General features: G+C 46.3%; 1 protein-coding gene across 1 annotated transcript in view; it reads right to left on the bottom strand.

Moving 5' to 3' along the window:
• Nucleotides 1–3,893: 3,893 nt before the first annotated feature.
• Nucleotides 3,894–13,784, bottom strand: part of Cep192 (centrosomal protein 192) — a 94,545-nt gene continuing 84,654 nt past the window's right edge. Inside the window, exons 42-46 of the mRNA XM_047526411.1 lie at nucleotides 12,481–12,600; nucleotides 11,950–12,071; nucleotides 10,653–10,779; nucleotides 10,147–10,205; nucleotides 3,894–4,342 (exon numbers count right to left, since the gene is read on the bottom strand). Of these exons, the coding sequence (XP_047382367.1) occupies nucleotides 4,204–4,342; nucleotides 10,147–10,205; nucleotides 10,653–10,779; nucleotides 11,950–12,071; nucleotides 12,481–12,600 (567 nt within the window). The 3' untranslated portion in view covers nucleotides 3,894–4,203. The remainder of the gene's footprint in view (nucleotides 4,343–10,146; nucleotides 10,206–10,652; nucleotides 10,780–11,949; nucleotides 12,072–12,480; nucleotides 12,601–13,784) is intronic.

Genomic DNA, 13,784 nt, shown 5'->3' with positions numbered 1-13,784 from the left:
TTCGTCTCAGTAGGCCTAGCTTTTTACCTAGGCATCAAATTAAAAATGTAGACGATGGGAGTATGGGTGTGTCCATTTTTATTGAGGGTTAAAAGAGGATTTGGGTTTTGTTTGTGCTGGGGATTGAATCCAGGGCCGTGGGCACACGAAGCACATGCTCTACTGCTAAGCTACAGTTACAGCCCCCAGACGTCAGGGGTCGCTGGATCTCCTTTCTATGCCACTGTTACCAAGGCGGCCAGCTCTGAGTTTGTTAAATCTGCAGAGTGGGGCATTTTTAAACAAGCTCCACTGTGTTGGTTGTCTAATGCTGCACAGCAAATTACCATCGGCTTCACGGCTTAAAACAACAAGCAGTTAGTATTTCACTTCTGCAAATGGGGATCCGGACGTGGCTTAGCTGAGTCCTCTGCTCTGGGTTTCTCACAAGCCTGCAAATCATGGTGTCGCCTGGGACTGGGTCTCACCTGAAGGACCGACGAGGGAGGTTTGAGGACACGCTGGTGGGCAAGATTCACTTCCTTCTGGACCCCTCGGCTGAGGGCCTCAGTTGGCAGCTGGCTGCTGGTCAGGGGCTCCCCTCAGTCCTGTGCCACATGGCTTTCCCAGGATGGCAACCTGCTTGGTGACAGTCTGCCACACGGCAGTCGGAATCCTCTGTGATCTAAACAGGAAAGTGCCATTTCCATCGATGCTGAGGCATTCTCCTGGTAAGAAACAGGTTAAGAGAGGGGCTGTGGGAGGGCGCGGACACTTCGCGGAGGGGACCCAGCGCCATCTGTGAAGCTGCCTGCCACATCCACCATGCCCTTTAATGATACGCACACAGCAACTAGTTTTAGAATATCAGAGTGCTAAACGTTTTAAAGTTACTTGCTCACTCTTCTACCCAGACTAGGGTAAGACAGGAAATGTTATATGGACAAAACAAGCAAATTAACTGATCCATCTTTAAGAAAAATAAATTTAATACTTGAACTGTTTAGTTCACTATTTTAATGTGTTGCTGGCCTCTTAATAATGACAGAGGAAGCTGTGATAAAAACAATTTCTCCAAACACGGTCCTGTGGCATGTGGATTTAGGAAAAGGTTTGGGGACAAGGAGTGCCATGTTTGTAAGAAAGAATGACCACATGGTCAACTGGCCAGAAACAGGACCTAGGGTTGGGGAATTCATAAAGGGACATCTGAAATTCAATAAGTCAACTAGAAAACCTAAAAAGGTACAGTTCATAAAATTTAGAGATTTAAACTATCGGACAGCAGAGGAGTTTGCTGCTAGTTTGTGAACCAACACAAAGCCCGTACGTCCTATCCAATCTGGGCAGCCAAAATGTGCAGTGACCAAGAAACTGCATCTTTTTGAGAACTGGCATGTTAGTTTTCATTAAAAGGAAAAGATACTTTTCTAGGATATGATTAACTAGAAAGACAATCTCATCTGGGAAGAGGTTGGGCAAACAGCTTTGGACTTCAGAACAAAGTTTTCATCCAACCTCTATAAAATAATCTACCATTTGAAGCATCAAGTTTAAAAATCAATACTGAGTAGAAAAGGGAGTACAGCCTCTTAAGGAACAGAGCAAAGCCAAGTTCACGGTCCCGAGAAACTGCCCGTTTTAATTTTACGCAGAGCCACGCCCCAAAGAGCATAAGTGCTGCGTATCATAGAAAGTCATCCAGTTTAGCTGAAGACTGAAAACAGACGCGCCCTTACTCCCTCTCATTTCTGGACAAATTAAACCAGCTAATGGTGCACATGCATCCCCACCAAGCTAACTGAAGTTGCAGGTCCTGCCTGCAGGGCATCCCACCTGGAGGTCCTTGGAGACACCTGCCTACAGGGTGTCCCACCTGGAGGACCAGGGAGACACCTGCCTACAGGGTGTCCCTCCTGGAGGACCTTGGAGACACCTGCCTACAGGGTGTCCCACCTGGAGGACCTTGGAGACACCTGCCTACAGGGTGTCCCACCTGGAGGACCTTGAAGACATGCAAGTCCTGCCTGCATGGCATCCCACCTGGTGGACCAGGGAGACATGCAGGTCCTGCCTGCAGGGCATCCCATCTGGAGGACCTTGGAGACACTTGCCTGCAGGGCGTCCCACCTGGAGGATCTTGGAGACACTTGCCTGCAGGGCATCCCACCTGGAGGATCTTGGAGACACCTGCCTACAGGGTGTCCCACCTGGAGGACCTTGAAGACATGCAAGTCCTACCTGCATGGCATCCCACCTGGTGGACCAGGGAGACACGCAGGACCTGCCTGCAGGGCCTCCCACCTGGTGGACGAGCCTCCCTAGTGTGGACTCGAGCTCAACTGGCAAGACACGTTCACCAGCAATCTTAAGGCTGTTTCATGATCACAGAGAATCAAGACTTTTAAAGTGGCTCCTCGATGATGCTTTTTCTTTAATTATGTTGGGAGTAGTCTACTATGTGCAACTGGACACCCAAGTCAGGAAAACCAAGGCCTGAACCCCAGTTCAAACTCTTTCAGCTGTGATTTTTAGTGAATGACATCACCTCTCCAAGCTTAGTTTTTTTCATTTTTAAAGTATGTTTCAACCTCACAGGCCAGACCAGGTTCACCTCTTACCCCTATAAATCCATCTGTCCAAGAGGCTGCTGCCATATTTGGAGGTTGCAGCAGGAAGGGCTCTGTCCCAGCCTCCCTGCCATAAAAGGCCCAAGCCTATCCAGAGAGCTAAGTATGAGTGGCCGAGGGTACTCCTGGCACATGGCACGTACTCAGTGATCCATCGCGTCTTACTATCAGGAAGTGTGTCTGGGGGACACTTTTAAGAAGCCAGGTAAGAAACACTTGGCGACTTGGGGGAGGGTGGAGGCCCTCCTAAGAAGAGGAAGCTCGCTGGGAATGGGGAGAAGCAGCAGCTGGGCACCTGCATCAGGATGGTGAACAGAGAACCTTCTAGAATGCGGGAGGCACAGTGAATGTGGCTGCATGCCAGCAGCCAGCCACAAGAGCCATGCTGTGCAGAGAGCCAGGTCTTCTTCTCCCGGGGCTCACACCCTACAAGAGGCAGACAATTAACTAGTAAACAAGCCAGCAGGAAAGGCTTCAGGCAGAGACCAGGGTCTGTGCACAGATGGAGCTGAGCCACGTGGCGGGGAAGGAAGATACCACCTTGCAGACGGTGGTCAGGGGAAGCCTCAGGGGTGAGCAGCAGTCAGGCAAAGCTCCAGAGAAAAGCTTGGCTCTGCTGGGAAAGCAGAAGGCTGGCACAGCAGGGACGGTGGGCAGGGCCTCCGGGGCGGGGGCCTGCTGGCCACAAGAACCTCATGTGCACTGGGCTCTGGCTTGGTGAAGATGCACCTCTGCCTGCTACGGAGAGTGTTCTAGGGCCACGCGGAGTTGGAGACGAGGCTGCTCAGACTGCTGTGGCGAACGTGCAGAGGGGCTCCAGGGGCCTTGCTCAGGGGGCCGACGTGAGGGACAGGGCACGACACTGGCCAGGGCTTGGATGGAGACCCCAGACAAGGCGAGATGTGCATTCGAGGCAGGGCCTCTCGGATCTGAGAGGCCTCCAGGATGATAAGGTGGCAGGCGGGTGGAGTGGAGATCCATCCAGGTGGGGAGGGCACACCACTGCCTCCAGGTGGAGAGGACACCACATTGCCCCTGCGGCCAGGCCGCCACACCTTCCTGCCCCTGCTCTGCAGAAAAGCGCCTTCTCTGAAGGCAGTCTGTGCTTTCTGCCCTGGGCACTGAGCCAGAAGGCAGCAGGCACCACGATGAGACTTCTCAGGGAAGGGAAAGTCCAACAGGAGAAAGTCACACAGCAGACTACCAGTTTGGAAATCATTAGCAGAATAACACAATACTCTCATTTCTATTTGACATAACACAGAAAGACAGGCTCAGTGGAAAATTAAGTTTATTTCTGGATATGCCACATTAAAATATATAACGTATTTATTAGGAATATCATCATTAATGCAAAAATAAAACTCTATTCTCCCTGAAAAAGTTAATACAATATTGTTGGCTAGATACATGATATTTTAGTCAGCTTTTCAGGATGAGCTTCTCAAAACAAAACAAAACAAAACAAAATCTACAGTTGTACACATCCAATTTATGATACAAAATATATACAATAGCATAACTGTAGTGTAGAAAAAAGGAAGTTGTGAAAATATAACATAAGTAATTTACTTTACAAAAAAATGTGTTCTAGTTAATCTTTTTCAAAGGCTTCACCAATGAGTCGAACAGCAACACTCTTGCCTTCGTCTGTCTGAATAACGAGCAAAGCTTGGAATTTGCCGGCTGCCTTCGGCTTGAAGTGCACAGGGATGTGGATGTAATGCCGGGCTCTGCAGAGGAAGGAAATGGCAGCAGTGAGGACAGAGACCAGCCGTCTGCGAGGCACGAGCTGGCACCTGCTGGGTGAGAATCACGTCTCTCTCAGCAGAAATCTGTTTACTTCTTTGATTTACTACTTGATAAGAAACTGGCACAAAGAGAGAAGAGTCTAAAATTGGTGTAGCTGGGCTACTGAGTGCTTGGCTAGTACGACAGGCCCCTGGGTTCAATCCTTGCATCCGCGAAGATGATAAGATAAAAATCTACACTCCTGGCTATTCCGTAGAAGGAGGGAAACAAGAGGTCTGACCTGTTACACACTGTCCACTGAGCAAGGGTGACGAGAACCCAAGGCCCAGCAAGCTGTCCTCGACGCCGGGAGCCTGCCGCATGGGCAGAACAGCGTGTCCGCTCCGGGCACGCCCAGCACCGGGCAGTCCTGCTCTAAACCCACACCAGACTGAGTCAGAACCCTCGAAGCTGACTTTGTGTAGTCAACGAGCGCCGCCTTTAAAAGGGGTATTGGGGGGAGGTTTACATGCAGAAAACTGCCCCCAAAATACGCCTTCCTGGCTGTGATGAACGGGCTGCCGTGCGTCAGGCACAGCCTGAGTGACACCACCACCTGTATCTTAAGTGGCTCCAAGAGCTGTCAGACTGCTCCTCACAGAACGCCACCTCACCCCTCAGTGTCCTCTCAGATCACGCCTCTTCAAGGGTGGTGACCAGTGACACATGCTCATTTGATGTCCTTCCTGACAAAGCCCAGTGTTGTGCTGGCTTCTCAACTGGGCACATGCTGGGCTAGAGATTTAGAGGACTGTCTGCGTTCCACAGCGCTTCTGGGTGACCATCTTCACCATCCACAGCAGTCGCAGTCAACCCTGTCCCTGGGACCCGACCCAGACGCTCCAGCTCCTGCTGTAACACAGTAGTTTCCACCTGTGATCTGAGAGCATCCACCACTGAGTCATCTCCAGACACAACGTAAATCACACACACAGTCCTCACGCCGTTTTGTTCAGGGGACATGAGGACAGAGGCCTGTACGTGATCAGCAGCACTTCTCTGCACACTCTGAATTTACGGTGTGGAGCATGGACACAGAGACCGACTGTGTACGTGTATCCACATGCACACACAGCAGACACGTGTGTGTATCTCTGTGACTACCTGTGTGTTTTCACTTATTTATTTGTGGCGCTGGGGATTGACCCCAAGGCCTGTGCAAGTAAAGCAAGCGCTGTCCCCTGCTGCAGCCCCAATCCCTGTATTTTTACTTAAAGTCTGGGTTATTTTCTCCCAACGCATTATACTTCACCATATCAAAGCACATGTGCTTTTTTAAAAATGAAATCTAGTCCACAGCATTAACTACGACTCTCTCTTTCACGTTAGCATGTTTTTAACACTCAGAATTTGCCAACTTAAGAGGCTCTGTCACTTATGATTCTAATGAAGTATGCCAAAATAAATCTCTGAAAGAGACCATGATTAATAAATTCTAATACAGGACATAGTAGCATTCTATGTTCAACTAAGAAAATTCTCTAAAAGTGCACTGTGAGGGCTGAGGTTGTGGCACAGAGGTAGAGCACTCACCTAGCATGTGTGAGGCACTGGGTTCGACTCTCAGTACCACATAAAAATAAATAAATAAAAATAAAGGTTCGTCCACAACCAAAAAGTATATATATATATAAAAAAAAAAAATACGTCTTTAAAAAATGCACTGCGATAAAATTTGTCACCTGCTTTAGGTACTTGATACCTAAACTACAAGTACTTGAATTAACCAGAAAGCACTTCAGAAAGAACCATGAGTTTAACATCTCTCGACAACACCACTAGCGGGATGGCCGTAGTTAAGACATACTTTGTACCATTATTAACTGTTTCATCCGCCTCGTCACATGTGTGAAACAAGGAACGTCTGCAGGCTCACGGGGGCCAGTCAGCCCTCTTGCTAGCTCATGACCAACGGGACAGCAAAGGCACATGGAGACCAGGCACGAAGGGCGCCACACACACCACCCCCACCATTAGCCCGGCCCTGCTCCACGGAAAGCCTGGCAGAACCTAAGGATTCTAGCAACCCAAAGCTTTCTCTTTTTTTCTCCCTAATTTAAAAAGAACACTTCTTGTAGGAAAAAGTTAGCATGTCAGTCCACTCAAGGTACCATCATTATCAAAGAAACTGAAAAAAGTACGAGTGATTTGCTCCGGTGCCATCGTAGGGACCACACCGCTCACGGATGGCTTCTGCAGCAGCAGTCCTTCCCTCTGAAGTGTCACAGTGGGGCCTGCCGGCTCAGCCCAGCAGTGCTCCAGGTGGGGATGTGGGCAGCTGAGGTGGGACCATGTGCTCCACACCTCAGCAGGGATCTGAGGGGTTGAGTGACAGATTAAGAGGAGGAGGATCTGGGGATTCAATGGAAGCATGAAGATACAGAGATGACCAGTTAAGCCACCCCCAAAAGAATCCTTATCCAACAATATGTCACCAGTGTTTCTACCATTACCTTATTCACACTGTCACTTTATGGAGGCAAAATATCCCCCACGCATCCCCTCTGCACTGGGCACGACTTCTGGACCTTCCGGGGGACTCGCCTGCCTCTACAAGCTGCAGTCAGCGGTCGGCCCAAGGGGCACACCACCTGCTCCCATGAGTGTTGGAACTGGCACAACAAGCCGAGCAGGCCCCAGGGCCACGCAAGGGCGTCCTCTGCACCCACAGACGGCAGGCCACCTATGTTTGGGAGTGTGCACTTGGGGTTGTCACTGAGCAGAACAAGGATTGTTGCACTTGCCAAAGTGAGCTGACTGTCGCTTTTAACCACATCACTTTCATGAGTACCTCTGTCCAAAGTGTCTGGTATTTGGGACGAACACAAAAGCACTCGATTCCATAGTAAGAATGGGTCCCACTACTTCAGTTTTGTGATCACTCTCAAGTGGGGTCAGCGCAGCAGTCGGCTCCTCCCCTCTCCACCCTGCTCCACAGTCTGGTGTGTCGGAGAGAAGTGCTCCTGCCCTGGAGTTCACGCCGCCAGGTCACAGACCACAGAGGTGCTCACACTGCGAGCAGGCTATGCTTGCCTGGGTGGACCCCGCAACACTGCGACCTATCCCCCTGGTACCTGACAACAGTGCCTGCTGACGAATGCTTTGGGAAACCCCTGATCTGAATGACCCGAGTGCCTGGCCACTAATGAAGTACAATACTGCCTGTCTGAAGACAAATTTAAATGTGTCCGAAGTGTATACACAAAACGTATATTGTGATGCTATTTTGGAAGCTAGCCCATCACTTCCTGTCATGTCTGTAACGGAGCAATCAGAATCTACGTGAAAAGCAGAAAACTACCATGATATCCAGGTAGCTTCACACAGAAGAAAGGAGCCTGCTTAACAATTTAGAAGAAAAATCAGATGGCCAGTGTGAAAATAATTTGGTACTTTGTCAGAATTATATTTCAATTTAGATACTATGTTCTATAAACATGAAGCCTCAAATGACAGCCAGCTGCAATTGCAGTATGTGCTCTTGAGTGAATGTGTGTTTAAGAATTTCAACAAACTCTTATGTTGAAATCCTTAGGTCTCAGATCAGTGCCCATGGGCAGCCCCAGGGAGAGACAGCCACTGTGAACCAGGAAGAGGGCCTCATCAGACACCAAACCTGCTGCTGCTTTGACCCTGGCCTTCTGTTCTGATGATCCATTAGTGATGGTACTGTTACAGCAGAGCAGGCTGCCACAGAAGCATCCCCACCCAGACCCAGCTTCTAGCCCTCTGCCTGCCTGGTCCAGCTCCCACCCTCCACTGCAACTCTACTGCAATGGTCCAAGATCAGCTCTTCTGCAGAGGCCAAGGAAGTAGCTGATTTGGCTTACAGATTTTATCTGAAATGCATTTTAAAAACATCTGTAGGGGCTGGGGCTGGCGCTCAGTGGTAGAGCAGTTGCCTAGCATGTGTGAGGCACAGGGTTATATCCTCAGCACCACATTTAAAAAAAAAAATGAATAAATAAAATAAAGGTATTGTGAAAAAAAATCTGTGGAAAAAAATTAAACAAAAGATATATGGCATTTAAGGAGAATTTGAAACCACAATGTGTTCACTGACAGACGTTGCAAAGTGTCCTTTTAATTCCTAGTAGGTTCTGACCTCCTCATCCTCTAACCTTGAAGTAGAAAGCAGTGACACAAAGCTGAACAATTTAACCAGCTATTTAAACATGGATTCTTTACCAAAACTGTAGATGAGGTGTATGTAAATACTGTTTTTGAAAAAGTTGATACTAAACTTGAGAACTTTTTTAAAAAATGAAACTTTTAAATGGAACTATTTAAAAATGGAACTTTAAAAAATGGAACTATTTACCCACCCAACCCCCCAGACACTCCTCTCTCAACTCCATGCTGTCAGGAGAAGTGGCATCTCCACTTTGCAAATAGAAGAAATTGAGGCTGAGAGAGATGAAGTCCATAATAATTTTCTACATGCACTGGCTGCCGAGTTTGCCAAACTGAAATCCAGAGTTTGTGACTTGATGTCGGTCTCCTGGGAAGGAAAGGAAGTGTTGGCCCATCAGCAGAGAAACATGTCTGACAGTACAAATCGTGGAAAGGGTGGAGGGGGAGAGTGAACGGAAGGGAAAAGGCGCCGCGAGCAGCCCCACCCACGCCATGGTCCAGGACCATTAAGAATGAGCTGGTCTTAATAAGTCGAAGGCAGTCCTGGAGGGTCTGCGGAGTGGTCCGTGTTTCACAGAACAGGCCATGTTTCTGGCTTAGTCCCCTAACTCTAAAATGAGAGAGCTCCTTCAGTACTGAGCCCAGCGGAACCCTACTGTCAAATTCTAGAAAACAGTGATAATTGCTTGAGATTTCAACTTAAATGTACATTAAACGGAAAAAGAATTAGCAAGCATGATAAGGAAAAAAAGCTGTGTGGGAAGAGATGCGGGAAGCTAATCAGTGAACAGCAGCAGCCTCAGCCGACCTCCTCTCCACCAGGGCCGCGCACTGTGTCCACACAAACTTCCCAGACTTTCGCCGGAGCCATCCAGAAGCAGCAGTCATTTCTCCCGTGGACACCTCCTATCCCAGAGCTCTGCCACTTTCTGGATCCTGCCTCTCATCTGCAACCACACAGGTTCAGGGTATGCAGTGGTTTTCTTCCCCCAGAGTTGATAAAAACACTCTAGGCTCTAGGATGGTGGACATTTTCCAACTGTTATCCAGCCTTGCTGCTGGTGGTTCGTAAAACTTGTCCTAGACCTGGTCCTTTTTCTGGTTAACAACTGTAATAGCTCAATAAACCCATTTATTTCAGAGGTCAGGGCAGGAGAGACAAGAAATAAGGCCCTGGTTTAAGAATAATAAAGGGTATTTGAAGAATGATGAATGAAAAATATATAATAAAAGCTTTCCCAATTAATCAGGGAGGGTTTTGTTCCAATTAGTGAAAATTTAAGTCTTTGCTCCTCAGTATACCAACAGTGAACATAACACTTGAAGCATGGATTCTACAAGTTAAGCATGAGATAATTAAGCTAATGATGAAGTAGGAAAATCCTCAGCAAGAGGAACTGCATGCTGCCCCCACTGCCAGGCCGCCACTGCCCCGTGCCGACCGCCGGACATGCCCTGCAGGCGCCTTCTCTTCTGCTACTCCTGCAGATCTGTGGTCACCACTCCTGGCCACTGGTACTGACAAGAGGGGCGAGGACAGGAGGCTCGCGCCACCCCTCCCAGGACACCAGCCCGGTACCACGGAGAGCACTAGGATTTCTGACACACTCACCTCAGAGAGTACTTGGAATGTTTGATGTAGAAAGGTTCTTGGGGACTCAAAAACTTCAGCTGGAATTCAACAGGAAACACTTCATGAAGTCGTGCAAATTAGGTATCTTAGCATCTATCAAACATACTCTGTATTGCTTTAACTGAAGATGTATTGTACAGAGTGAAGATTTAAAAAGTCAAAAACTAGGGCTGGGGTTGTGGCTCAGTGGCAGAGCACTTGCCTAGCATGTGAGAGGCAGTGGGCTTGATTCTCAGCACTGCATAGAAATAAAATAAAGGTCCACTGACAATTAAAATTTTTTTTAAATTAGTCAAAAATTAAAATATGAAAACAAAATTTTGATTTTCAATGAATTTCTTTCCAAATATGGTATTAGGGCATTTAAAAAATTAACTAATTACAACTTAAATATACTCTCTAGAATACTTTTAATCATCAGGAAGATGTTTATCAAACAGCTGAATCCATCTTTCCCCAAACCCACTGTAATACTTCCAACTTACGGTGTGTGTAATGAAAGAATTATTTCGCAGATTGACTTTCAGTGTCCTTGATTCTCCAACTCTGGTTGGCAGAAACATGTACACATCTTCTGGGGCGTACACTCCACGGTGATTCAGGTCCACCAGCCTGTTTTGGGGACAGGGTTGAAAGGTAACTATGTAAAACCTACAGTAACAAACTCTTTTACCTATTAAACTGTGTGGGGCTGCCTTGCGTTTCCTCTGACAACCTACTTTAGCCCCCTGTCCACGGTTTGCAATCAAATGTGCTGTGGCCCCTCCTCAGAAGGAGCCCACTGAGGTGGGGCCGGGCAATCCCACCGATGCCCTGTCCCCAGCCCCACCATGCAGCAAGCACTCAGGAAGGAGGTGGCGGAGGACGGAGGGTGCCAGCAGGACTGCTCCAGGTGGAGGCTCCTAACTTCTCCACAGTGCCTGACGGTCCTACTAGAGGGTAAATGACCAAGTTCATAGTAAATTCAGCACGTAATTCACATATATTTTTCTTCCAAGCGTATTTTTCCAAAACTAAATTAAGACTAATTATTAATTAGATCAATAGAAAATTTTCATGAGGTAGGACTGTTAAATATATCATTAAAGCTGTGTAAATTTTCAAGTTTTTAAGAATCTGCTTTTGTATGCCACTTGTGTGGAAGTAAATGGCAGTCACTGTGGGAAAACCTGGCAGTTTATTTTAGACTTAAATACCCACTGAGCAGTGACCCAGCAATTCTGAGTAAGATCACATTATGTTTACACCAAATAAAAACATACATCCACAAAAATGAACGTGTAATAATGTTCATACGCCGTAACTCACATAGGTCCAAATTATGAGACCCCCAAGTGTCAGCAGGAAAATGAATAAATTGTGCTATGTTCATCTAAAGGAATATTAAATAATTTTTAAAAACTACAGGTATATTTGATAGGAGGAATGTATCTCAGAAAACTTCCTGTCGAAAAGACACAGAGTGTACATGAATGTGATGTTCAAACAAAACTAATCCACGAGGACAGCAACTGCAGCAGAACAAACCTTGACTGTCAAAGGACACACTGAGAACTTTCTGGGGTGCGGCTGGGCTGAGGGCGTAGTATGAGGGGCCTGGGTTCAACCCCTAGGACCCAAAAACAAAAACGACAAAGAACTTTCTGGGGTGAGAGGAATACCCCACATCTCGACTGGCGTGGTTGTGGCCCACGTGAACACACGGGGAACTCGCCGAGCATCTTACTGACTCCAGCTGTCCCCTAACAACCTAAGGGAAACGCTCAGCGACCACCAACACACCCAGGCAGGGGAGCAGAGGTCCTGGAGGTGGCGCGTCTCCGAGGAGTGAGTGCGCTGTCCACCTTGATGAGGGCATTCGTGGAAGGGCGTGCGTTTTCAGGCTTGTTTTCATCTCTGACACTCTGTGTGGAAAAATCACAAGGTAGAGGAGGAGAAATGAACACTAGAAAATACAGACATTTACCTACAGCAATTCTACCATTTCCTTTAAAATTTTTTAAAAGACATGACTTTTAAATCCTCTGAACTACTAGCCCTATTACCTATTTTGTCTAGTCTCTCTCTCCCTTTTTTGCATATGCACACACGCACAGTGTCATACAATGAAGTCAAACATCAGTTTCATGCACTGTATGAACAAGAGAGCCAAACCCTGACCTCAAATGTACCAATTAATAAAGACAGACGAGAAAATTAAGAATTAGTGAAACTGAAATGATATCAGGAAAATATTTGCATCTTTAGGAGTTTTTCACATCAGTTCACTTTGATATACACGAACAATTTGCTTAAATCCAGAGTAATACTCACCTGTCCAGAGAACTGGACTCTCAGCGTGTGCTTCCTGTGAGGTTCTTTAACAGGGTGACATTCAACATCCCAAAACTGCGCATAATCCCCTCTATCTCTGGGCAAAAATGTGATGGAGACCTACAAGACACCCAAAGGAGACGTTCAGACCCTGCAAATCACACACGTGCAGTCACATTAGCAACCCAAAAAAAATTTTTTTTACTTTATGTATTTTTATTTAATACATGTAAATTTTATATTATTATTATTATATTTATTTAGCTTTTAATTTTTTACAGACTGCATTTTGATTCATTGTACACAAATGGGGTACATCATTTCGTTTCTATGGTTGTACATAATGTGGATTCATACTATTCGTGTAATCATACATGTACCTAGGGTAATGATGTCTGTCTCATTCCACCATTTTTCATACCCCCTCCCTCTCATTTCCTTCTACATATTCTAAAGTTCCCCCATTATTCTCTCATTCTGCACCCCCGACCCCCATTACATATCATTCTCCACTTATCAGGTTAAACATTCAGCCTTTAGTTTTTTGGGCTTGGCTTATTTCACTTAGCATGACAGTCTTTAATTCCATCCATTTATTTGCAAATGCCATAATATTATTCTTCTTTATGGCTGAACAGTATACCATTGTGTATATATACCAGAGTTTCTTTATTCATTCATCTATTGAAAGGCATCTAGGTTGGTTCCACAATCTAGCTGTTGTGAACTGGGCTGCTATAAACACTAAAGTGGCTGTGTTACTGTAGTTTGCTGCTTTTAGGTCCTTTGGGTATAAACTGAGGAGTGGGATAACTGGGTCAAAAGGTGGGTCCATTCCAAGTTTTCTGAGGATTCTCCATACTGCTTTCCAGAGCGGCTGCACCAATTTGCAACTCCACCAGCAATGTAAAAGTGTGCCTTTTCCCCCACATCCACGCAAACATCTATTATTGTTTGTGTTCTTGATAATAACCATTCTAATTGGAGTAAGATGAAATCTTAGAGTTGTTTTAATTTGCATTTCTCTAATTACTAGGGATGTTGAACACTTTTTCATATATTTATTAATTGCCTGTGTGTCTTCTGTAAAGTGTCTGTCCAGTTCCTTGGCCCATTTATTGATTAGGTTCTTTGTATTTTTGTTGTAAAGTTTTGTAAGTTCTTTATAAATTTTGGAGGTAAGTGCTCTATCTGAAGTGCATATGGAAAAGATTTTCTCCCACTCTGTAGGCTCTCTCTTCACATTCTTGATTGTATCCTTTCCTGAGAAAAGTTTTTTAGTTTGAGTCCATCCCATTTATTGA

This window comes from Sciurus carolinensis, chromosome 15 (genome assembly GCF_902686445.1).
Source record: "Sciurus carolinensis chromosome 15, mSciCar1.2, whole genome shotgun sequence".
Lineage (NCBI taxonomy): Eukaryota > Metazoa > Chordata > Mammalia > Rodentia > Sciuridae > Sciurus > Sciurus carolinensis.
Note: the sequence above shows the minus strand (reverse complement) of the source record. Positions and strands in the feature narration are given on the sequence as shown.